The 25,631-nt window shown below is 46.0% G+C and overlaps 1 protein-coding gene across 4 annotated transcripts in view; it reads right to left on the bottom strand.

Annotated features, from left to right (window-relative positions):
* PRKN (parkin RBR E3 ubiquitin protein ligase) overlaps positions 1-25,631 on the bottom strand; it is a 1,331,354-nt gene that overhangs the window by 140,135 nt on the left and 1,165,588 nt on the right. Inside the window, exon 11 of one of the 4 annotated variants that reach the window (XM_046005591.1) lies at positions 11,314-11,421. The exons of the other annotated variants lie outside the window; for them this stretch is intronic. Within the exon in view, the coding sequence (XP_045861547.1) occupies positions 11,416-11,421 (6 nt within the window). The 3' untranslated portion in view covers positions 11,314-11,415. Of the gene's footprint in view, positions 1-11,313; positions 11,422-25,631 lie in introns of those variants that run through there. 4 annotated transcript variants of the gene reach the window in all.

Here is a 25,631-nt window from a genome sequence, read left to right as displayed (position 1 = left end):
TAAGTCCAGGTCCTCGAGCCTGTCCACACCGATCAATTTTACAACCCTTTAATCATTTTCATCCCTTTTGTCATTCTCAGATGAATCATTTCCAATCCCTCTATGCCCCATTTAAATTTATTTTTTGGGAGCCCAAATTAATCACTGGGGTGATGTGCAAGTGACGGGAGCTAAGAACAAGAGGGTGGTTTGCGGTTCCTGGAGGTCATGATTCCGTGACAACATCACAGAAACAGCTGGCATTTTCCTCTCGGTGAGAACGCCCGAGTGCTAGCTCAGCAACTACTCCTCGGCAACTCGGCATTCTGGATCTTTTTCAGCAGCGCTTGAGAGAAAGTCTTTAGTCCCAGTATTAGCTGTTCACGTGTCCATTCAGAAGGAAAATGACCTGTTAGGACACCACAAGGAATGGCAGAGTCTCAAAAACAGAGTCGCCAACTTAAGGATCTCTGGAGCCTGAGGGTCGGGCGGGCAGCAGGCTGGGAACGTGACACATTCTACCTGCACGGATTCAGGGAGGGGGTCAACTTTGGTGGATTTTTTTTTTAAGATTTTATTTATTTATTTATTTGAGTGAGAGAGAGAGAGAGCAAGAGGGTGAGAGCAAGAGCGAGAGCACAAGCCGGCAGAGGGGAGCGCCAGAGGGAGCAGCAGACTCCCCACTGAGTGAAGAGCCCCACGCGGGACTCAATCCCAGGACCCTGGGGTCATGACCTGAGCTAAAGGCAGAGGCTTTAACCCACTGAGCCACCCAGGCGTCCTGATTTTATTTTATTTTATTTTTTACATGAGAATGCCCATCCACAGCAGCAAGAGTCTCTCTCCTTCTTCTTCGAGAAGCTATAAACCTATATTTTAAAGTTAAATACTCCAATTAAAAATGAAAATTATTTAAAAAAGATAGAAGCCACCGTGTAGCCCAAACCCGTGTGGGCCAGTCTGCAGCCCGTGTGTGTCGGGAAAAGCAGAGATGTTTTTGTTGGGAAAAACAGTTGATGTCTCTCAATAGGCATTCCCTTGCCAGGATAGGAATCCTCTTCCCTCCTCATTATTTCTGTAATCAATTTGTGAAGACAGATGCGTCACCAAGAGACAAAGTCTTCACACATAAATACTTTCATAAAAGGGTGTTTTAAAAGAAGACTTTCAAGGAAAGGAACTTAAACTTTTCACTCTCTGGTGATGGAATTCTAGGTGTGGTGGCAGCGAAACATGATAAAAGTCTGTGGAGATGAGCCTTCTCTATGCGTGGTGATAAATCAACCGTCCTTGCACGTTGCGATATTATAGGGTTTGCAGCCGTGTCTGAGATCTTAGACTTCAGGTGTTCTTTCAAGTTAATCAAATGTGAGACCAACACAGCAAAGGCAAAGCTTATTGAAGAAATGTACCCATTTGCGTTTAGTATCCTAATTTCCAAACCCAGCAGGTTCCATTTATTTACAAAGGTTGGTCTAAGATAGAATTCTCGGTGTAGAAAAGCAATTTAACCAAAATGCTTTCCCCTAATTACACAGCACAGCTATTTGCATAAGTAACCGGCCTGGGGTTTCAGGGACCCAGAGTTAATGTCATCAAAGCACCAGTTATACTTTGGAGAACTCTGAAGAAAACAACAGCACGTCAAGACTTGACACGTTTTTGTTTTTTGTTTTTTTTTGTTTTTAAGATTTTATTTATTTATTTGACAGAGAGAGAGGTCACAAGTAGGCAGAGAGGCAGGCAGAGAGAGAGGAGGAAGCAGGCTCCCTGCAGAGCAGAGAGCCCGATGCGGGGCTCAATCCCAGGACCCCGAGATCATGACCTGAGCCGAAGGCAGTGGTTTAATCCACTGAGCCACCCAGGCGCCCCAAGACTTGACACGTTTTACTTCTCTAAAAGTAAACGATGGACGGTGTGATGCCGCGTGACTGGGATCACATGTCTCAGGAGAGAGGCCTCTCCGTGGGGAAGGGGCTGGACGTGGGTCCCTTCCCCAGTGGCCACTGTCACGGGGACGGTGGCGGCGGCGCTGTGCCAATTCTGGATAAACGAGAGGGCTCTGTTATGTCAACAATTTTCCTCCATTAACAGGGAAAATGCTATTTTAAGAGAGACCACTGATCTTTTGTTGGCTGTGGAAAATGAAGCATTCGCGGAGGATTAATGGACTCCAACAATAACAAAGGACAGTTTATCTGAAAATTTGATAAGACGTTTCTCACATACTGATAAACAGTGACATGGCTTACTGGGAAGGAAAATGAATGTTCTTTGCAGAGTTGTTAAAGACCAGATGAGATGATCCCTCAAAGAGACTGGCCCACGAGGCTGGAATCACTTTGCTTTGAAGGAGCAGCTCAGCTGGTTGGATTGGAAGCATCACGTCAGTTTAAAACAGAGGCGGTGGAAACAGATGAGACTCCTTTTTTCCCTCAATGTGTCTAATTCAGATGATTTACATTTTGACAACAGGACGAAGCTTGGCGTTGATCAAGGTTCCCTTCCAGAGGTCCTTTATCTCTGGATTCCCAGGTAAGAGGCAGAATGAGGCTAGAGAAAATCAGCATCAGGAAGGAGGAGCCGGAGACTAATGCGTCTTTCACAGACCTCTGTAGCTGTATCTGACATGCCTTGCTATTCCCAGACTGCTTTTAGTCCATGACAACTGACGGGACACATTAGGAAGTACAGTGAGACTGTCACCCATCTATTCAAGAACACCAAGCCTTTGTGACATGAGCAAAGAACAGTGCAGACCTGCCCGAGTGCCCTGACAGTTCTGCAAAAGAACATCACTACACTGCAGCTTGCCCCGGCCAGCGGTCAGGCTGAAAAAAGCCCAACCTGGGCAGCAAGTTGCCAGGTTACTGTGGGATGCAAATGGCAGATGGGTTGATATTGGGGAAAAAAAAAAAATCTGCCAACTGGCGTGGAAAACAGTCTGGGAGAAGAATGTCTCACTTTTGGGAAGACAGCTCCTGTGGTTCCATTCATTACATCCCAGAAAGCCGGGTTTGCCTTGCGAGCTCGGTGGTGGCTTCTGTCCCTGTTTTTCCCAACACGCACATATGTGTGCACACACGCTACATCCTATCTCTGCACGCACTCACCCATCTGGGGCCAACGGGCCAGAATAACATCAGAGCTTGACGGGAATAAGAAAACCCGGGTACTCAATTTACTCAAGGTCACTCTAAAAATGGAAAGATACCCATGAAAGATAATATTAATCAATAGTATTAAGGGTGGTTTAATTAATTAGTTTTAAAAATTACCCAAAGAGCCCCTCTGAATACTGCAAACATGATAAACTCGCACAGAAAAATTGTTTAAACCAACTGGAAGAAAGTGACTAGTCATCAATTGACCTTCATGGAAGTCAAACGAAAGCGGAAACACACTTGGACCAGAAGGGAGGTGCTGAGGAACAGCAGCTCAGTGAAACTTAACCATAATAAAGCAACGCAATGTATTGCTGCCAAAATATCAATAAATTCGTGCCAGGAAAGAGAAGTACTTGACAAGCCACCGGAAGCGCCACCTAGTGGTAAGGACAACACATTTACTGTGCGCATGTCTCACGGCGGTCGTGACAGGCTTCCTTGGGTTCACCATCTTGATTGGAATTTCCACAGTTATCACCCAAAGAACAAGGATTCCCTGGAGGACAGGAGCCTCACCACCCACCTGAGGTGCCCTGTGCTCCTTCCAGACGGGGAAACTTGCTGCTTCTGGGGCTTCCTGAGCTGGGCTCTGTCCCTTCCCCCCAACGGGATCCCGTGGAGTCCATGGAGTCTCATGAACTGCTTTAGCCACTTTTGGTTTACATTGGCACAACCTAAGCAAACCTTTATTTCACCTCTGGAAGGGAGAGGACTCCGTGAACTGTGATCTTCTCAAAAGTACAAAGCTTGTTCTTCTGGAACCCTAGTATCGAGGACATTCTTTGGCATATTAGGATCTTGGGGACTGTGAACAAACGACTGGAAGAATGAATGAGCGAGTGAAGGGCATCAATGAAAGAGCAGTAAAAGACCTTCCTTTCTCCTGCGTCTGCAGACCAGACATACTCACTCAGTCGGACAAGGACTCTTTGGGCTTGGGCAAGCACATGCTGGACGCTGAATGTGGCCACAATCTCAGGCACTAGTTTAAATAGTTGAAATGCACAACAGAGTCAGACTATGTGAGGCTAGGAATGTGACTATGATCAGGTTTTGGGGGCCAGAGTCTTTTTAGGGGATGAGAAGGATTATGGGCATTAGGGTTAAGAGGGGAAGGTATGAGAACAGTAACCCCTCGAGGGGCCAGGGGTACCGTGCAGGTGAGCTTTGAGGTAAGAGGACGAGGCCCAGCTGCCAGGTCAAGATGGACCAGGGAAAACACCATCGACACGGAAGCCATTCCACACGTGGCTACTCCCTCACAAAAGCATGAAGCAAATGTGCTATGTCTCCGCCCTGTTTTGTAAATTGTGCTGTGAAAACATAAATTGACTTCATTGATAAGTCCCCTTTTTATTGTTATACTTTGATCCAACTTCATTTACTGACCCTCTGTCGCACACACGGTACCGAAGAGACAAACGTGCACCCATCTGTTTTCCTTCCGCATTTTGTGAGGGAAGACGCTACTGTATCATAGACCGTTAGTAACACGAGGAGCAAAAATGCCTAGAGTAACACCATATTAACTCAATAATTTTCCTTATTCTGGATCTCCTGTGAGTTTCAAATCCATGTGCATACATTTGAATATAGTTATATTCTTAGTATGATCTTCTAGGGTTTCTTCCTTTATGGCCACATTGCCTTTAGAGATGGTTCCTACTTTCCATGCATTAATTCATTCACTTATTTGGTCTAAGATTTTATTTTTTTATTAGAGAGAGGGAGCATGTGCACAGAGGGAGAGGGAGAAGCAGACTCCTCTCTGATCAGGGAGCCTGATGCAGGGCTTGATGCTAGGACCTCAGGATCATGACCTGAGCCGAAGGCAGACATCCAACTGACTGAGCCACCCAAGCGCCCCCTGACTTTCCATGCACTGAGCTGGGGAATGCCTAGGCCATGAGAGTCAGGATTTCAGCATTTAAAGAGGAATCCTTTAAAATGAGAAGAAAATTGTATTATTTCATTAATGTTTCACTGGAAGTGATATTTCACTGGGCTGCCATAATAAGTAAAGGGAATTCTCTCCAGCGCGGCTCTGAGTATGGGATAAATATAGATGAAATTAGAAGATCACATTGCCGTTGGGAGAATTTCGAGATTTCTGCATACTCATCCGCTGCGTCTAAATCTGATGGCACCTACTTGCTAATTGGTTAGCCTTCACCTTGACAGGACTCGAAGTTCTCCTAATGTAATTTTGCCCAATGAAAATTACCGCTGCTTAAGTACCGTCTCCTGGTAGAGCTAGGTATTTAAGGAAAAGAAAAAAAAGGCTAATGGCTTTTCACACACGCACTGAAAAAAATTAATAACCTGATAATCTCTGGCAAAGGAGATAATTTTTTTCTCCCTCTAAGACTGTGAGGTTCAACATTGTGATTTTTCTCAATGACCTGCAAGTCTGCATGTAATTATTAAAAATAACCATCAACTGAGCTTTTCAGAAGGTTCATTTAGACACTGCGAATGCAATGCCAAACTCAGGCCGCTTTCCTCCATGCAGTTGGACCGGGTCATTACCAACATTTCAAAGATGTGACTTGAAGAAGGAAAGTGCAGAAACCTGACTCTTGAAAACGCTGCCATTTCAACGGACTCATTTATTATGAAAATCGAGTTGATGCTTTGAGGGAGTTATTCTCATTTTATGCCTCATTCTAAAAAGTCACATTTAATCCACAGGTTGAATGACTGATTTCTTTCTCATTAACGAAAAACACCCAATATTATGGAGTTCATAGTAATGGCGTTGGTTTCAACCGGAGTGACGTGGAGCAGACAGGTTTTGCCAGAGCCTGCCTTGGGACTGGGCTGCTCAGAACACGCATTTCTGTCAACAACATGCGAGCAAAACGGTCACTGCCTTCTTTTACTCACCGAGCACATTTTCAGTCACCGACTTGTGACTTCAGGCTGAGTCTGGTTGGCGGGGGCGCGTTCCATGGGACTGACACATTTACTCAGTCCATTTGTTCTGGCCAGACTTCATGGATCTGAGAGCAGCCATCTGACCTAGAATCGCCAGGTTTCGTTACTCATAAGGTGCACACGCTGAATCCTTCTGTCTCGTGGAATTTGCCCCCGGCCGCACCGTCGTAAGTGGAGTCTAGGGCTGAGGTGACGGTTACACAAATCCACACGCATCACCCGACGGCACAGCACCACCCACACACGCTAACGAGGTCAGTTTCACGGTTTGGAGGTCGTACCATCGTCACGGAACATGTAGGCACCACTGGGCGCTCCCCGTGTTATCCTTACAACACACTGTGTACCTACAATTATTTCCAAATATGTGAGATCTAGACGATGACTCTTTCCCAAGGAAGGACGGACCTGACAGAAGTTGGGGCTCTGTGGCTTCCAGCTGGAGGGAGACTTGGCTGTGTGAGTCGGGATCTCAGGACGCCATAGAGGCGTCAAACAGGGTTGGGGCCATTCAGCCCCGCTGACCTGGCCATGGGCGGAGGCCACCCTAGCGCCTGCACAGGGCCTGCCAGTCTCTCTCCAGGGAGTTGGCTGAGCTGAAGCGGGGTTCAGGTCACGTGGCTGTGAGGACATGGTGCGGGCAGAAAAGCAGCAATGCTCTTTCCCAGAGAGTCGTGGGGTCGGGCAGGGGCAGCTGCGACCCCGAGAGTGTCACTTGCGTTTCCATCTCCCCCAGAGCACGCGGCCCGCCCCAGAGGAGATGGCACCTCTCACTCCGGAGGCTGCACCAGGCCTCCCCGTCCAGCCATTGAGGCCACACGCCAGCTGCTTCTGGGCCCTTCTCCTGCGCTGCATGAAGCCCACTCCTCCATGGGCAGTGGGGCTGACCGGCCCCAACCCTGTATGAGGGTGGCCAGACCAGTGGGGCAGGGGCCAGCCTCACATTCAAGCTCCTGTAGGGCCATCTCTGCCCCAGTGCTCAGCTGCCAGTGAGCGAGGCAGTGACTGTCCCCACGTCCACCCCAGCCCTGGCCCATGGCTTTCCTCTATGGTGTCCTGAGATCCCGACTCACACACTCAAGTCTCCCTCCAGCTCGAAGCCCTCTCTGCCCCGGAGCTCAGCCTCCTGCACGGCAGGCACTGCGTCCCCTTGCTCTTCCGGCATCTGCCTCCATCGACAGCCCCGGCAGGTGTCTTGCACAGAACAGGCCCCCGGGAAGGTCTGTTGAACTGAATCAGATGGCAAGCAGCCGTCTGGGCAGCCACAACACCACAGGGAAGCTGTCGGGGAGTGAGGCTGGGAACAAGAAATCTCTGTCCCCCCGGATGCCCGAGCACACACACCCTGAGGACCACACTCGGGGCCAGATGCGAGTAAAGGAAAAACTCCTCCTCCAGAGACCTGAGAGACTCGATCATTTACAGTTGATCTACTGTCAGAATACAAGGGCAACAAGCCCCATGCCATGTTTTTGCTTGGCGGTGCAGACTGATGGAGGGAGGCGGCAGTGGGAGCAGAGAGCGCAGACTGGCGAAGACCCAGTGGACGGCAGTTGGCCACTCCACGCTGGGAGGGAAGGAGGGTCTTGTGGAGGAAGAGGGGGTGCACGTTGTGGCTCGGGGCAGCATCTGGAAAGGGGATGGGAGTTTGCATGGGGATGTGTTCTACTGGGGAAGGACAAAGGCGTGGCCTCGCTCGCTGAGACATGTTACCTGCATGAACCTGGACTTAGAAGGACAGGAGACGCCTGGCTACTGGGGACTGGGCCGTCCTGCCCCTTGGGTGCACATCGGGCCTGATGGCGTGTGGGACGCGCGGTTGAGGGTGCTCATATGCAGCATGCCTGGTGACGTATGGGGTGCGGTTGGAGAGTCGCCCAAACCCCGCTCACCCCCCAGCCTGATGGGGCCATCTCCCTGGCCCATCTAGAGGAAAATATTATTAGGATGTCTCCGAATGATGAGAGATGATGCAGACACACATGACCCCGAAGGAAGGGTACTAAGTGTGTCCTCCTGACTTCACCTATTGGTCTAGTAACATTGACGGAGTATCAGAATATTATTGGCAACTTTGGAACATCCAGAATGAAAGGATGTGCTGACCGTTTGGGGGTGGGTATGATGAGAGCCAGGTGGGCTGACCCCAGACGGGACCCAGGAGAGCAGCAGATCTGACACAGCCGGGGTGAGGAGGTGCTCGAGGGAGCACCCTTACAGGGAAGGGATTTATTTCAAAAGGTATATGCATATCTTTCATAGGTTCTTTACAATTTTACATATGGTGAGCTGCCATGGTATACTCAAAAAGATTCCACATATGGCAGATTGGATGAGCCGTTCTCCCAGTGTCTTGGAGAATCTAGAGCATGGCGTCCTTCAGTGCGGTCTGAATCTTAGTCTCCTGCCCTCACCCAGGACTGGAAAAAGAACAGGGTGTCGATCCATCTGAAACCAGCTTGAAGAAAATGGGGTTTGGTATCGACTGGGGGAGGTTTCGTAAAGGGAATACTCACCCAAATCGACTTGATTTCTTTCTAAGGTGGAGTGACAGGCAAGGTGAAAAGGCAGAAGTGGACGGAAGTAGGACAGTGGGTAAAGAATGGCCAAGGAGAAGCTTTGCCAAGAGTCTCACAGAGAGACTGGCCATGACTCATGGGCTGTTGCTCTAGGTAGGTAGTTTGGTAGGTACACAGATTATAGGCCATACCTAGGGGCCTCCAAAACAAATTTTTAATGGTGGGTTGAAACCCTCATGAGCTTTCTTCACTTTCCTGCTTCTCTAGCTTTGCAAATCTTAAAAAAAAATATCAATTCTTTATTGTAACATATTCTATGAGGATAAAAAAGAAAACCTGACCATACCTACGGTTTATTAATTAGCTAAACATCAACAGAGAAGGTTATGGCTAAGGTTTCCCTACAGTTCTGGGTCTTATTTAATTGGTGACTTGGAAAACATCTTTGAAAGTAGGCTCATGAATTTACAGATGGCTCTTCAAAATACCCTGATTACTGTAAAAAGAGGAAACCAATGTTTAACGTCAGTTAAAGTTCTGAGAAAATTGGTCTTCACCAAAATACAAAGGTAGTGAAGACATTTAACTCTTCACAATCATCTTTTTATTGCTAATACAAAGCCTAGTAGCAGTGGTTGATTAGATAGTCAAGTATCTGACACAGGGTCTCTACCTAGAAATGCTTGTCATTTGACTGCCAGGTACAGCCAGACACAGAAAAGATGATTGGGCTTATTACCAATCGAGCAGTGTTTACCTGTCTCTTTCACTATGTGTGCAATCACTTCTTAAACCTTGGACCAACATGAGCTAGTACTTTGTAGGATCTCAAAGTGAAGACAGCCCCAGGCACGCATGCTTACAAGGCAGTCTAGAGGTGGGGCTGAGTCTTGGTTGGTTTGACGAAGCAGGAGGCCAACGGTTCTGGACAGAAAGACGAGTAAGAGGACGATAAACAGTGGCCACGTGTGCTCAGTTTATTACCCGTTTGCCTAAACACGTTCCTTTCGTACCATGGAAGAATGTACTTTCCATCTCGAAGAATTTGTTACTCATCCATCTTTAAGGTCTGACAAATTTTGTAATTAAGTCCCATAAAAATCATCCAGAAATTCAACCACACAAAAGAGTGCATTAAAGACACAGGAGTTGTCCTGGGGAAGCTCTCTTTCTTCTCAAGTACTAAACATGCCATTTTTATGTTTGAACAAGAAATGAAATAACCTGTCTTCAGAGACACAGACATTACTTCAAACTGTGTGCCTTGTACAACATCACTGCCATGTTTTAAAGAATGCTGGATTTTCCATGAATGTTGAGACCACAATGCTTTATCATACACATTTCTAACATGCACGCTCTGAGGGCAGGCAGTGGGGCCGATGCCATCATGGCCCATTTGGGAGGTCTGTTCCATCTCTGGATCAGCAGGCCTCTCAGTCCGGTTGCTGGGGCCATAGAGATCCTTCCCATCAGAGACAAGGTGAGCATTCCTTGCTCATCAGACACTTCAAGACGAGACTCCTTGGCACACAGTGAACATGAACTTGGAGTCTGGTCATTGCTCCTGACATCTGGTTGGGAGTTTGTCACTGAACATATACTCCAGCAGAACAGCCATGCAAGTGGGCATCTTGAATTTCATGAGCTTCCTTCAAGAAAAGAACTTTGTCAGGTTTGGGTGGTGAGGCAGGAGGGATGTGGGGAGTACGTATCGACATGGTGTGTGTACATAAGATCTCCTGGGGGAGGTGCTTTTGAGAAAACCTGAGTTGAGTTCAAGTGTGTTATTTAACTGAATGTCTCCAAATTGTGCTGCCTCCCCAGGGAATTAAAAAAAAAATCCATTAATAATGTGTTTATTGTGGTCAGCCCAGGCTGTGTGGAGGGCTGACCCTCTGCAGGACAGCAATGCCAGGCCCGTGGGGACAAAAAGGAGAAGGCTGGACATGGGTATGTGTTGCCTTGTTGGCGAGTGTTGAGGACAAGTGAGGCGATGGATCAGTAAGATTTTCCATTAAATCAAGAAAAACACAACTTGCCCCCAACATCACCTCTGATGGCTTCTTAGACCAGCTGCTTCCCTGACGCCCTACTGAGGAACAAATTGCTTTCCTAGCAGGACATTTGGACACTCCTGCATTAATAGATATGGATCCCAGCATGCCGAGCCAAGCGAGAAGGCAATTTAATATGAGCAACACTGTCATCCCAATTTAGGACAGCAGCTAGGATGCCCTCCAGGGCACCGAAGCAGCTTCTGGAAGTACACCACAGAAGATGTGCTCACTGTCTTAAGGCGACAGAAAGCTGGTATTTCCAGCAAACAGTCAGACCAAGGATAATGGGAAACGTAAGGCAAAGATGACTGCAGCAGGGTACTCTCTCTGACCTCGGTCCCAATCCAGGTGGCTGTCACTCCTGCCGCAGACAGAGGACCCTGCGCGCCCCCCAATCTCATCACGTCAGCACAGGCAGAAGGTCCCAGGATCCCAGATGAATCAAGGAGCGGGTGACATTAGACGGTACATGGCACAGAGTCAGGTCTGAGGGCATTTCGAAATAGCAGAGGTAACCCCATGTTCCAGTCGTCGGCTCACTGATCTACCCCTGCTGCGCGGCAGACGAAACCAAATGGAGACCCTTGTAAACGCATCCTGGAGCTCCAGGCTGAGTGCAGGAGAGGACATTTCGCTGCTTTTGTCTTCGTGCTCTAAACACATGATGTACTGTACGTACTTTAATAATGGCTTCTACTTCGTTTTCACCGCAATAAGGACATGGCTGAATCCAGTGTATATACTATACCGCGACTACGTCTGTGATAAGAATTATCATAATACATTAGCTGCATGTACAACTTTCAAAATCTGGAGACAACCCACCTTTTATGATCTTTTAGCAATATCCACTGATAACGTAGTTTATTAGTATTGACTAATCAAGTCAAGGAGGATCCCTATACAAATTCAGAAGAAAATGTATTCCCATGTAACGGAAATAGAAATCCCTCTCCTTCGACCTGGACTTATCTCGACAGAGACAGAAAGTGACCACACTTGAGCTCCCTCACGCAGCCCGAGAGTCACACCAACTGCAAAGCTTTCTGAAGTGTCATTTTGCATTAGACACATCACAAAGTAACACAGCTGGTCATTACTGCAAATGTCCACCCCAGAGCTAGCTGTGTGACAGGTCAGAAGTCATCATTACCACGTTACGCATATCCCTATTGCTCACATTTATTGTGTAGTGGAGAAGGTCTTTCTTCAGTTTCACATGCCTTCAATGAGGCAACAGAGTTATTATCTTTTAAAGATTTTACTTATTTATTTGTCAGAGAGAGAGAGAGAGAGCGCAGCAGGGGGAGTGGCAGACAGAGGCAGAAGCACGTTCTCTGCTGAGCAAGGAGCCCCAGGTGGGACTCGATCCCAGGATCCTGGGATCCTGACCTGAGCCGAAGGCAGATGCTTAACCCACTGAGCCACCCAGGTGCCCCAGAGGCAACATTATCTTAAAATAATTTCAGGGGGATTTCTCTTGTTACTGCTGGTATTCTCCTCCTCCTCCTTCATTGCAAACCTTCAATACATGCAGATACTAAATCCTCTCCAACAACCAAACTGAGAACAATTCCCAAATATGGGGAGAACCAGTGTCTGGCCAGGAGCCCAGAAAACTTAGGAAGCAACATTTCTGTCACCTGGGAATTGGTTGGGGGGGGCGGGGGAGGAACACAAATCAGTTTGTGGATTTTTAAAAAATGATTCCTTTTGAGGGAATTCTCATTCATTTTTTATCATTAAATATTTTTAAACATAGAAACGCCTTCACTTATTTCCATGACCGCCCATCTAAGTGAAAAGGTGAGAGAACAATAACACAGCTTTCCATGCATGGATCTGTCACAGCACTGACCAAAGTGCGTTGGAGTCTGGTGGCCTGTGGAGCCCTGAAGGTAGGGAGGCTGGTCCAGTCCCCTGTTGCCGGCACCTACTGGAATGTCTAGCCCATAACAGGCTCTATTCACACTGGATAGAAGCGATTTGAACTAAATGTTCCCAAAGAGAAAAACAAAAACCGTTTTGTGTACTGATAGTGAGAACCAAAACTAGGTTAAATTGAAAGTTTTGAGTCCCAGAAGCATTATGGTCTTTAGAATTGAATTTCTTCAAATAACAGCAATCTCATCTGTTTGCATAGGGGAGCAGCACCTGCTCCTTGGAGGTGAAGAAATACTTCTTTAAGGGCGTTTTAAAGATGGAAAGTTCTCAAAATTATACTTTCACCTACTACCGATGCACAAAATGAGAAGAGTTTTCTCTCGGAGTGAAATGTTCATCAGCTTTCCTTTAGATGAGGAAGCATGAACAGAACAGATCCTACCAGAAAGTGGGGCTGGCTATTGTCTCTGTATTCCCTAGATGAATAGGACCACAGGAAGCTTGATGAGAAATTCTAAAGCCTGTTTTTTTTTAACGCATTTCAAAACATCAATTATGTTTATTTTAGCTTGTTTCTACCTCTATTCCTCTAAAGCAAGTGATATTCAATCCTTGAATGTGAAAACAAGAAGACTTCAGAGTCATAACATTCACTGATTGTCCACACTGTGTGTGCATATGAGCAGGGTTTTGTGTGAGACAGGCAGGGGCTGGGGGGAGGCCATAGGCATGTGTCATATGAGGTCAGCCCTCACAAGACAAGAGACAAAACCTTGCATATAAAATTTCACTATGCAGAGCTGCAAGCCCAAGCCAGTTTAAGGCCTGTTCTGTTTCTGTCTGGGGATGAAAGTCCCCCTCTTTCAGGCCCTGTGGGTATCTTTCCTGTTGCCTGGCCTGCCAGAAAGTAGGCTGCTTCGAACCCTTCTCCATGTACATACATCCTGTTCTCAGCCTTGCTCTCTAATAACCACAACACAAGGGTCAATGGGGCATCAGGCTGGGAGCACGAGACTTGCTCCGACCAATGGCTCCCTTTCCATAGTCAGTCCTAGTGGGAGAAGTCAATAATCCCCAAAATCCTACTGTTTTTTTTTTTCCTTTGCCCCAAAAGATTTACAAGAAGGAAATCAGGTTAAAATATACGAGAAGGGAGCCTTGGTCTGCTTAATGCAGGCGGAAGGGAGAGGGAAGCAAGACTCTCCTGTTGGCTTTGTGATATAAGCCAACAGCAGGGCATTGTTAGCTCATGTTCATGGGTGAGTTCCTGGATCGAATTCCCATTTAGCAAAGGAATCCCCTCAAAATGCCCTCTTCTGTAGGAAATGGAAAACGAAAAGGAGGGCTAAGTGATTTATTACAGATGATTGTCACCTGGGAGAGTTAGAAATACACCACCTTTGGTCACCTTGGTAACTTTATGTCTGTGCCAGCTGAGTTTATCCTTCTTGTGCCCGGGACAGATGACCTCGTCCATCAGCGAAATGGGTGGAAGAAAGGAGCCCAGTCTTAGGATCTCCCCAGAGCCCATTCCCCCATTGTTGATCAAGGCTTCCGTAGTCCCAGACAGTGTACTGGGGGCTATGCGTTGTGTTCTTTGGGCCTTGAAATCACCCCATTATGCTGGTGTTATCATTATTACTGTTACATTTCCTATTTTACAGATGGGCTCAGATGGGTGACATGACTTGCCCATGTACACAGAGATAGAAAATGGTAGAGTTTTTAAATAATGTTGATTAATTTTGGGTGTGTGTTTTTTCTCTCACACAAGGCCACCAAACCTAGAAAATCAGTCCAACTAGTAACTGTTTCAGTATATACTGCCTGAAGACCTTGCCTTGAGAAGCTAATCCTTTACCAACTTTATAGGTTGGAAACTTTGTTTATTTTCAGTACAACTCATTCTAAAAAGGATTAGAGATGGTCAAATTGCCTACAGTTATAAAGGTAAACAGGAAATGATATCAGGGTGATGGAAAAATCAATCGGGATAGTGAAATAAAGCCACATTCAGAGTTTGCACCCAGAAATCCTACCCTGTTGCTGATTTGTCTCTGAGAATTCTGGAATGCTCACAGAATGTCTCTGGGAATTCTGGAATTCTCAAACAAGACATTTCTCAAACAAGAAATAGGGTGAATTACAAAACTTTATTATTCATCAGACAAAACCTTTCTGTCTGTAATCTTTCACTACCCGCCCGGCGCCTGGTGATAGCGCGGCTGCTGGAAGATGCGCTCACCAAACACCAAATATCCATACACCAGGGAGTCTTTCTTCCAAAGACCAACCTGGCCCACCCTTATTTCGCGTCTGAGGTGAGGTGCAATCATGTGGCCATAGCCACACCAGGGACTCAGGGGCTGTTTGTCTTTGTATTTAGGTTTGACAGAAATTTCTACTCAGATTCTCAAAAGGTGGCATAAATTCATACGAAGACGTGGAGTGCCTGTGAGTCGGCTAACTACAGGAGGAGTCCCATTCTCCCTCCTTCCTGCATCCATATCTTTACCAACTCTGGGTTCCCTTCTTTCCACACTCCTTGGGGCTGGACTGGCCTTGTGATTTGTTTTGGCCAAAAGGATGGGGGTGAAAGTGACAACGTGCAGTCATCATCCTGAGCCCAGGCCTCGAGAGGCCTGGCACACGTCTGCTCTCTTGTGGACCCCTGGCCCTGCCGTGAGAGCAAGGCAGACTGGCCAGCTGGAGGCTGAAGAACCAGAGAGAGCAGGTGGAAGCCAGCTCACCTGTTCCAGCTAGGTCCCTCCAGCAACCTTCCAAGTGACTACAGACACTGAGAAGGCCCAGCCAAGATCGGCAGACTGGCCAAGGTCAGCAGACCTGGCCAGCTGAACCATAGATTTAGGAGCAAAAATATGCACCTGCAGCACAGGCCCCTGCTCGTTGCACGGAATTACTGTGACAGCAGATACTGGCTACATCCTTGTGGGGTGGAACCCGATGCAACGCCGACTTACATTTGTCTAGGGAGGAGGAGAGCAGTGGGGAGCAGAGGGTCAGTGTTCTGTGTAGCGTGATTCAGAGTTAAATGACAGGACGCCCCCAGGGTGGATATTCTTTATGCCCGTCTTTATGATATCAGCCCAGAATATCAGCCCCTCAAAAGTTACCTGTGTCCTAATTCCCAGAACCTGAGAGAACGGGAGAGTGTCTTAATTTCCATGGCAAGTGAGAGTAGGGTTAGGTGATGGGGAGACTGTTGCAGATTATCTCGGTGGATCTACTCTAACGATTAAATCCTTATGACCAGAAAACCTTCCTTGCCTGTAGTGGGAGGGATGCGTGAATATGGAAGAAAGGTCAGGGAGAGGCAGCACTGCTTGTTTGGATCCGGGAGGGAGTGGCCATGACCCAGGAAATGTGGGTCCCTCTAAAAGCTGGAAGGGGCAAGGAAACAGATGCCCCACCTTGAGCCTCCAGATAGGAACACAGTCCCACTGATGCCTTGATTTTAGCCACGGAGACTGGTATCAGCCTTCTGACCGCGAAGACTATGAAATAATAAATGTGTGTTGTTCTGAGTCACCAGATTTGTGAATATTACAGCAGCAATAGAAAACTAAAACAAATTTTATTTTTGACAATTAGACTTCTGACTTTTAAAGTGGATGGAAAAATCCAAGGTCATATTCAATGGTAAAAAAACGAAAACAAAAACAAAACTTGTTTTCACAATATGCTAATGCAGCTCAATCAGGACAGGTACATTTATTGCCAACACTTGATCAGTGGATGGTAGTGGACTAAAATGTTTGCACATCGAATGTAAATAAAAACATGCGGTATCATGCTTCAGTGATGACAAACACCACCGGCTGGGACATCCCGCGGAGAGAGCACTGAGTGGCCTGATCACTGAACGTCAGGTGCAAACAGAACAAAAACTTGAGATTGTTGGACGATTGGAAAATTGGGCAACTGAATGTCTTTCTCTATAATATGTGACAAGTGGATTCACAAAAAAAAGTCAGCTGTAGTCATTTTGAGTGGTTCTGGTGGAACAGGAAGTGTCTCCGTAAGCATCTGATGTTGTTTATATTATTACTGTTTTGCTGCTGTGACCATGCATTGCTTCAGCCACACCCGGGAGAAACGGGACTCGCTGTACAAATATAAACAGCGACTCCCCATTTTGGTTGCTTCTGGTGTTAGTGAAGTAGTTATTATTACTGAATTTTGTCTTCAATTTCGTTTGGTTTAGGCCTATTTTTTTTAATTTTTTCTGCTAGAATACCTCTCCAACTTTATGTCAGTGAAATGGATTCCTGAGGTATTCGAAAGCTTCCTTTCCAGGCTGATTTTCCAAAGTATTCTGTCTGTGTTTCAGACAGTGTGGGACACTTGTGTGCTTTATTGCTTTCTTAAACTCAGCATGAATCTGGTGTATTATCAACTGCGGCAGACACTGGTTTCGTCGGAGAACTGGCGAGCTACTGTGTCTCCATGAGAGCATTCCTGCTCAACAAGGGTGGCCTTGGAATGGATGGTCCTAAGTAGACAATAAAATCGGGGATGGCACCAGGAGGTAAAATAAATAGGAAAACTGCATTCCTTCTTAAATGAATTCCAGCCCCACAAACCTTACTAATTGTTCTCATTCTTCACAACTCTGTATATACTTTGTCATACAGCTGCTGCAATTTAAATTACCTGGATGCATCTCGGCAAGATTACAGAGATGTAATAAAGATTAAATAAAGAATTCTTTAGTGAATGGATGCTTTAGAAAGGGAACAATGTGAAAATACTACAGTAATATTGTCCCAAGTAGACAATGAATTTGAGAGATGCTTTATTATAAAATCAGATGAGGGAAATGATCAGAAAGCAAACAGAAGAAAAGCTTCGACTCTCAGGGGCATGAGAGGCATGATTCCCAAACTCTAAGTACTGAAAGATGGGCAGAGACGAGGGTACCTACCCGCCAGAGTTGGTATATCTAGGTACCTGGAATCTCGGATGGTATATTTAATTACACTCTTATAGTTAATGAATTGCACCAGGAAAGGGTCTGTGTTAACTTGTAGATATGTGCTCTAATTGCAAATGCTGAAAATCTTTGTGTGTTATTTTGCTATTGAATAGCCTACAGATAAAATTATAAGACAATTGTTTAAAGTCATGTTTGGCAAGCAGTATGATATTTTAGATGTTGTTACTAATACACGTAGCAAATTTTTATTATCTAATTATGCTGATAGCCCAAATATATAACACATTAAAAATACAGAAGGTAACTGAAAGGTAGGTTTATGTTGCCTGCACCCAAAGTTGTCTCTGTGGACTGCTTGGCCTTGTGTATCTTCTAAAGACCCCAGCTTGGGTATAACTAAGTGATCACACACACGCTGGGCAGATGTTAGTAAACCAGCCCCCATGCCACTCTCTTGAAAGAACTTAGTGCTGTAAATGATACCAGAGTGGTCAGTTTCAAGCTAGAAAGTCACTGAACACAGGGTCAGAAAGAAATATGCATGATTAGCTCTTGTGAACTAGTCCTACCGGCCCCACCTCTGTAGATCACTATACACACATGCACGCACACACACACACATGCACACACACAGAGACTTGTTCAATGTCTTTCAGTTGCTTATATTATTGTATGTGGTTCGGATGACAGCATCTAACTCACTATGCAATTTATGTAGGCCAGAACAATGGGTACAGATTCTCTTAACTACAGACAAACTCAACTATTAAAACTAGTAAGTTATCATTCCTACTGCCACATTCTTCTCCCTGTCCCCATCCATTCTGGGTTTTTGTTTTGTTTTGTTTTGTTTTGTTTTTAAGTCCTGTCCTGTTCATCCTTTCTTCTTTATCTGCTGTTAACCATTAGAAATTCTCTAACATCCTTAAACAAAACATAAATGCTGTGGCAATTGCCACTTGGCAGGGGTAGGAGGGGGGCTCTGATGTAATTTTATGTTCCTGAACATTCATTCACTTCATTCATTCATTCATTCAGTCATAGATATTTATTAAGCACCAAGCACATGGCTGGAGCCAGGGCCTCCATGTACAGTGGTACAATTTGTGCACTGCACAAAGGTTTGGGCCAGATGAGCTTGGAAACAGAGGGCATTGGCCTTAGTCTCTCAGGACCTTGTAACCTGAAGGAGCCTCTGCCCACATGGGGAAGAAATATCTTTTAATTCACAGCAAGATGCCATCTGGGGGCCAGTTCTGTGACTTCTGTCTGTCTGAGGGGGGGGGGTGGGCACCTTTTAAAATCTGCTTTGGGGAAGCTCAGATGACACAGACTTTAGAGCATACTGTGTGACCTTTTGCAAAGCTCCTTGTTATTCCTGGGATGAGAGTTTAACCTTGCTTTTTATACCCTGATAGTCCCAACAGAAGAAGCTCCCCATCTCTTTTATGAACTTGGCCTCCAGGAAGCCAGAATCTCTTTTCTGACAGTGCCACCCACTGAACTAACTGGCTGCAGAGCCCTTGGTGAGACTGGAAGGTTCTTCACAGGAAGCCATTTGTCCAGGTAAGTTCACGTCCGAGACATCACTGTCCCTTTAACATAATACTGCTTTTCAACATTTCTTTTCTCTTATTTAGTCCCCAAAGATTTAGCATTAACTTGAATAAATTCTCCTAATCTGAGACAGTGTTTTCGAAATCTTTTTATCCCTCCAAGTACTTCACACATACTAACGGCTTAACACACATTTGTGAAACGGAAGAATTTACATGGACGTATGCATAAAATACATATTAAGTATTAAAGTAATCCTCAGCATCAAGATTTTTCATTTATGACTTTACTCAGCAAAGTATTTAATTGTAAGATGGGATTTTATTCTAATTGATATGTTCTGCTTTCTCCTTTTTATTTATCATAAACACCAGCAGACTTACTAGTAGGAGGCACAGGTATCTCCTGACGTATAAAGAAGCAGAGTTTTCTGGGGCTGTCATGAGCGTACAGCTGTGGGAATGCAGTGGGGCCTCTTGTCCCCTCCAAGAACTATTACTCCTCGATTCCATTGAAGAGAGGTAGATTTCTGGGCCCCTCTGGAAAACAGTATGGAGGTTCTTCAAAACATTAACAATATAACTCCACTACATCCCAGCAATTGCACTACTAGGTATTTACCCAAAGGACACAAAAATACTGATTGGAAGGGAGACAGGCACCCCAGTGTTTCTAGCAGCATTATCTACAATAGCCAAATTATGGCAACAGCCCAAGTGTCCATCAGCTGATGAATGGATGAAGAAGATGTGGTATAGATGACTGTTACTCAGCCATCAAAAAGAATGAAATCTTGCCATTTGCAACAACATTGATGGAACCAGAGAGCATAATGCTAAGTGTAATAAGTCAGTCACAGAAAGGCAAATGCCATATGATTTCACTCATATGTGGAGTTTAAGAAACAAAACAAATGAACATAGCAGGGAAAGAGAGAGGCTAACCAAGAAACAGAATCTTAAATATAGAGAAGGAACTGAGGGTTAGTGGAGGGAAGGCGGGTGGGGGGATGGGGTAAATGCATGATAGGGATTAAGGAGGGATTAAGGAAGGCACTTTCTGTGATGACCACTGCGGGAATCACTAAGTTCTACTCCCAAAACTAATATTACACTAACATTACACTATACATTAACTAACCAGAATTTAAATAAAAACTATAAAGGAAAAAAAAAAGAAAGGTGGGTTCCTTAACTCTTTAGAAGTGAGTGTTCTTGAAGCCACTGATAGTATCCACGAACATCCCAGTGCTAATGGGAAATAAGATGGGAAGCCCCCAGAGTTCCCCCTGAGGAGAGACCCTGGAGACTGGCTTGTGGGCTTCCTGTCCTCTGAGGCCCCCAGTGGATTCTGAGCAGCATACAAATAGGGTCCCATCATATAACACACAGCTGACTTGGGGGCGGCCACCATGTTGATGTCTCTACATCCGGGAGTCTTCAAGAACATGATATGAAAAAGTTGCCGTAAGACACATGGGCTGGGGGCACCTGGGTGGCTCAGTGGGTTAAAGCCTCTGCCTTCGGCTCAGGTCATGATCCCAGGGTCCTGGGATCGAGCCCCGCATCAGGGTCTCTGCTCCGCAGGGAGTCTGCTTCCTCCTCTCTCTCTGCCTGCCTCTCTGCCTAGTTGTGATTTCTCTCTGTCAAATAAATAAAATATTTAAAAAAAAAAAAAAAAAAAAAAAAAAAAAAAAAAAGACACATGGGCTGTAGACTCTAGCAAGAAAGGTCTGAGGATAGATACCGAGTAAGTTCTTGTCCCTAGCAGTAGTTAAATGCTGCTTCAGGAGATGGTCTGATTGTCTCCTAAGAAGAGATGAGTCTTCACCTTGAACGATTAGGTAAAGGTCTATGTGAGGGTAGAAGGCTGGACAGTGATTCTTGGAAAGTAAACCAAAACTGAAGGGGAAAAAAAAGCCCAATAAATAAAGCTTTCCTTAGAGCCTTACTCTGTTCTAAGCGAGAGTGAAGTCAATTTCGCTCGGCACACGATATTAACTTAGAAGGCAGAAACCCAGCCTCACTTTACTTGAATCAGTATTTCTATGTTAATAACAGTCATCCTTTTTGAATAACATTAATTTAGGAGTCTGTTGTTCAAAACAGCTGTTGTGTATCAACGTGGCCCACAGGCCACAACCATGGGTTTCCTTTTGAGTGCCTCCTTACAGTCAAGTACCTCTTTCTGTTCAAATGCAACGTTTTTGAAGCAAGGGTCTCACTCTCCAACATCTGACTTGAGGAGTGATAGTTTACGGTGGATACCTGAGGAATGAGAAGAGAATGGGGAGGTGCCCCAGGGCTGTGGCTGTGTCCCTCCCGGAGCCTAACCCGGTAGCACTGTGGTTCCTTTGCTATCATGAGGCAAGTGACACGCTTGCCATCTGCTTTGGTGACAGCAGAGCATGCAAGGAAGCTCAGAGCCTCAGGTGGACGACACCTTTCTGCAGCGGAGTGAACAGGTACAGGGGAGAGTAAGCAGATAACCTGCCAACTCACAGCCCTGGTTTTGAATAATAAAACATCGAAACCTCCATATTGGAGCTAAATACGGTCTGCCTATTTATACAACGGGGGCAATTCAGCCTCAGTGAGGTTACTTTGAAAGAGTCTGTTCTGTAAGTCATCGTCGACGAAACAAGGCATAAATAATATTTTCCAAATCAAGACACATTTATGAAAATTCTCATCTCCAGCCAGAGCTCTGCAAGAGTTAAATATCCTTTCATATATCTGTCACACGTGGGAAGTGGTGATTTAGTTGTTCACATTCTGATAACGAAGGGAAAGATCATTTGATAATAATTAATGCCAATTCTCCCGGGACCACTTCCATGTACGTGGAGTGTAAACAAAATAATATAGGAACATTAACTTGTTTCTTAGAGCAGGGAAAGCTTATTAAGTATATTTTAAGAACACAAGAGCAGCAAAGAACATTTTATGTCAGAAGACTTCTTTAAAACCTTTCTCCATTTCACACACGTTTCTTAGTGAGTTTTGACTGAGCGTGAGTTTCTTGCCATCACTGAAATTAACACTCACAAGCTCCTCCCGAGAGGTGCTCCCGGACAGCAGGAGAAAGAGTGCACACACTCTGCTGCGTCTTGCGGCCACGGCCCAAAATACAGGTGGTAATTTAGAAATTTTCTGAAGATGCACATTCTTGGTTCAGTGGAAAAGTATGATTCCTCACCCAGACCTACCCACAGCTGTCCAGAGAAACACATCTTCCCTCCTGCGGAACTGTATCATAGTCCATACCAGATGCCTGGTTTGTGTATCACACACCTGGGAGACGGCTCTTTTGATCTTTCTTAAGTCCCCTCCCTGAGACTAGCAGGGGTTGAACAACCTCAGTTTGTCCATAATAAGATGTACAAGTCCTCTTACTTCTTTGCAGAAAAAAAAGACTCTCACATTGCTCTTCTTCAAAGAGCAAACCAGTTCCTCAAGAGCTTTGACTATTACCTTCCTACCGATAACTCTCAAATCTTCAAAATGACCCTAATACATCAACTTTCAATTTCATGTTTCCAGCTACCTGCAGGATATGTTATCACTTCAGACAGAACATAGCACTCATCTCCATTTGATACACTGTTTCTTTTACCTGAATGTAAGTTCTGTAGGTGATACTATCTTCCCTGGCCTTAGAAAGGATCCTGCAAACCCCGAGCTGGGCATGCTGAGGGGCTCCCCGCGCTGGGCATGCTGAGGGGCTCCCCGCGTTCACATATTCTAATGATGCGGTGATGGAAGAGATCAGCTGTGTGAGCCTGAAAGGGCCCCCCCAACAGGGAGGCCAGTAAGACCACCAATAAAAGGAGGAACCTGGTGGAATCAAAAGTAGGTACCAAAGGAGAGGATTTTGCACTTGTTTCCGGCTGGGGGGTGTGCACGGGAATCTTGGGGCGCTGCGGGTCTGTGTCTCCCCACCAGACTTGGAGCGTATCACCTGACTGTATTAAATCACGTGACCGCCAGTGAATTTGCCCACCTCTTGCCCGGACAGCAGCACTCCCTGGAGGAAAGCCTGGGCTGAGACAGAGCTACGACCTCCTGTGGGGTCCCAGATGAGCCCGCTGGGGCTCAGAGCAACCAGGGCGGGCAACTACCACTTTGGCTCCCACCAGCCTCATGTTCTACACCAGAGGAAGCCCACCTGGGGTGGCATGGAGGGGGGGTCCAGTGGAAGGAGGAGTTGCGAGTCGCTGGGGGAGTGCGCCCCACGCCTGCGCAAGTCTGGGGATGCCGACCTGTGGCCAGTGCCCGGTGTCACAGAGAGCCACTTTGTGTTGCTGTGGGAAGCTGGAAGGAGACTTTGCCAAGGGTAGAGGAGGAGTCTTAGGGGAGCATGCAGACAGTAGAAAAGCTTGCAGGCAGAAGCCCAAGCCTACGGAGACCTTCTGTTGTCAGGTTTAGCCAAGGCCAGGAATGGGGGAGAATGGGAACCGACGTGAAAGCCAGAAATGCCTTCTGTGACTCTTCTGTTCCTGGTGCCTGGTGCCCCTGGGAGCCAGAGGGGAGGGTGGCACCTGGCACCCCTGTAGGGGGAGGTGCATACCTGCCCAGCTTGAGAGACTTGGGAAACAAGAGGAAAATCCAGGCTCCTGCCAGCTCCGAGGTACGGGTGACTGGATACCCACCCACTCATGCTTCCTGCCTGCCCCTGTTTGTACCACAGCACCCACGCCTGGGGAGAGGCCAGGTCCCAGGAAACTGGAACTTCTAAACCCAAATAGCAGACTTGCTGGTACATGACCTGGGTTCTGTTTTGCAGGCTTAGTAAACTGAGTAGTTCACGGATGAGAAAAAGGATGACTAGAAAAGAACAGCTTTAAAAAATGTTCTGGAACTTTTACGGTCTGTCCTACTTTTAGGAGTAAGTAAAAGTCTTTGTAGCCAATCAAGAGATCTAGAAAGTGCACCAAGGGAATGAAATAGATTCCAGAAGTTTTTACTAAAGAAGGGGTTTTGGGTAAGAATGTCTAAAGAGTTTCACTTTTTAGGAAGAGTATGACTCTTTCTTCTGGTATGAATGTTGTGTGGTTTGTATGTGTGTGTGATGGTGTGTGGTTTGCGTGTGGTATAATGTATGTGTGGTGTGCGTGTAGTATGGTCTGTGTGGTGTGTGTGTGGTGTGTGTCATGTGAGTGTGGTGTGTGTGTGGTGTGAGTGTGGTGTGGTATAGTATGTGTGCTGTGTACGTGTGATTTGGGTTTGTGTGTACTGTCTGCTCAGGCAATAGTTCCAGGATGGACCATGGTTCCCAGTATCCTAGTGTCAAATGGTTTGAGACATTTAAAATATCTAGGGTTGTCATAAATCAGTTTGTGCTTCTTACTTTTGAACAGCTTTGTTTAGGAAAACTCGCTCTTGCTAAACAGAAAGTCGTTTAGATCAGAGGATCAGATCAGGGGATCAGAGAAGGGAGACGTTCATGTGGCAATGTGCATGCAATCCCATGTCGAAGCTCTCCAGCTCCCAAAGCTTAGAAAGCATCGTGAGACACGTCTTTCCCTTTCTCCTGCCCACTGGGTGTGCGGATGCGGAGAGCGCCGCACAGAGAGGGTGGCTGGCACAGTTCACCCGCACCACCTGCCATTCCTCAAATACTATTAAAACTTCTGCAATTACCAGTTGGAGATGTTTTTGCTTGAGGGACTTTTAAACAGGAAGTCCTCTTACACATTTTAAGGGGTGGGACACCATCGTGGGTGCTGAGGTAACAAAGAGGGATAATTAATCTTGAAGACTCTTAAATAGCAAGCCCTTATTTTTATTTACTTGTTATTATTTTTAAAAATTTTATTTATGTATTTAGAGAGAGAGAGAGAGCATGGGGTGGGCGGGGAGGGCCAGAGGGAGAAGGAGAGAGAGAATCTCAAGCAGACTCCACGCTGAGCTTGGAGTCCAATGTGGGGCTCGATCTTACGACACTAAGATCTTAACCTGAGCTGAAACCAAGACTTGGGTGCTCGACCAACTGCACCATCCAGGCGCCCTGGCACTTATTATTAGATAAAAGAATAAAAGGCAGTAAATTGTATAGCATAATAAAGATAGGTGAGTAGACATTACATAGTGCATACTGAATCACTATTGCACATTATCTTTTAAACATTACACAGGACGTGGCTGTGAATTCCATCAATTCCTAAGTGACCTCCAAACTACAAGAGGGATCTCAACCTTCCACAGCCTTAAGGCAACAACCTGAAGTGAAAGTAATGTTGCAAAACTAGAATCCCTAACATGTCTGAAAAACTTGTGTAAAAAAAAAAAGAGAGATAAATGGTAATCTGTGTTTTGCAAGGTTGTTAGGAGGGTTATACTAATTGGAGATAACATCGGTCAAAATGGCTCTAGAAGAGTTAGGTGGACTGAGCTAATGCCTTGGCTGCCCGCAGAAGCAAACCCTAACCAAAGCCAGAGCCCCTGGACCGAAACCAGAGAGGAGACCACTTCAGGCAGCCCATCACCCACAGCCAATGGGCTTCCCCAAGCAAGGCAACTGTTCAAGCTGCAGCTAATCAAATGGCCACCTTACTTGGCTTCCGAGGCTC

This window comes from Meles meles, chromosome 5 (genome assembly GCF_922984935.1).
Source record: "Meles meles chromosome 5, mMelMel3.1 paternal haplotype, whole genome shotgun sequence".
In the NCBI taxonomy this organism is placed as follows: Eukaryota; Metazoa; Chordata; class Mammalia; order Carnivora; family Mustelidae; genus Meles; species Meles meles.
This window is presented reverse-complemented; position numbering and strand designations above follow the sequence as displayed.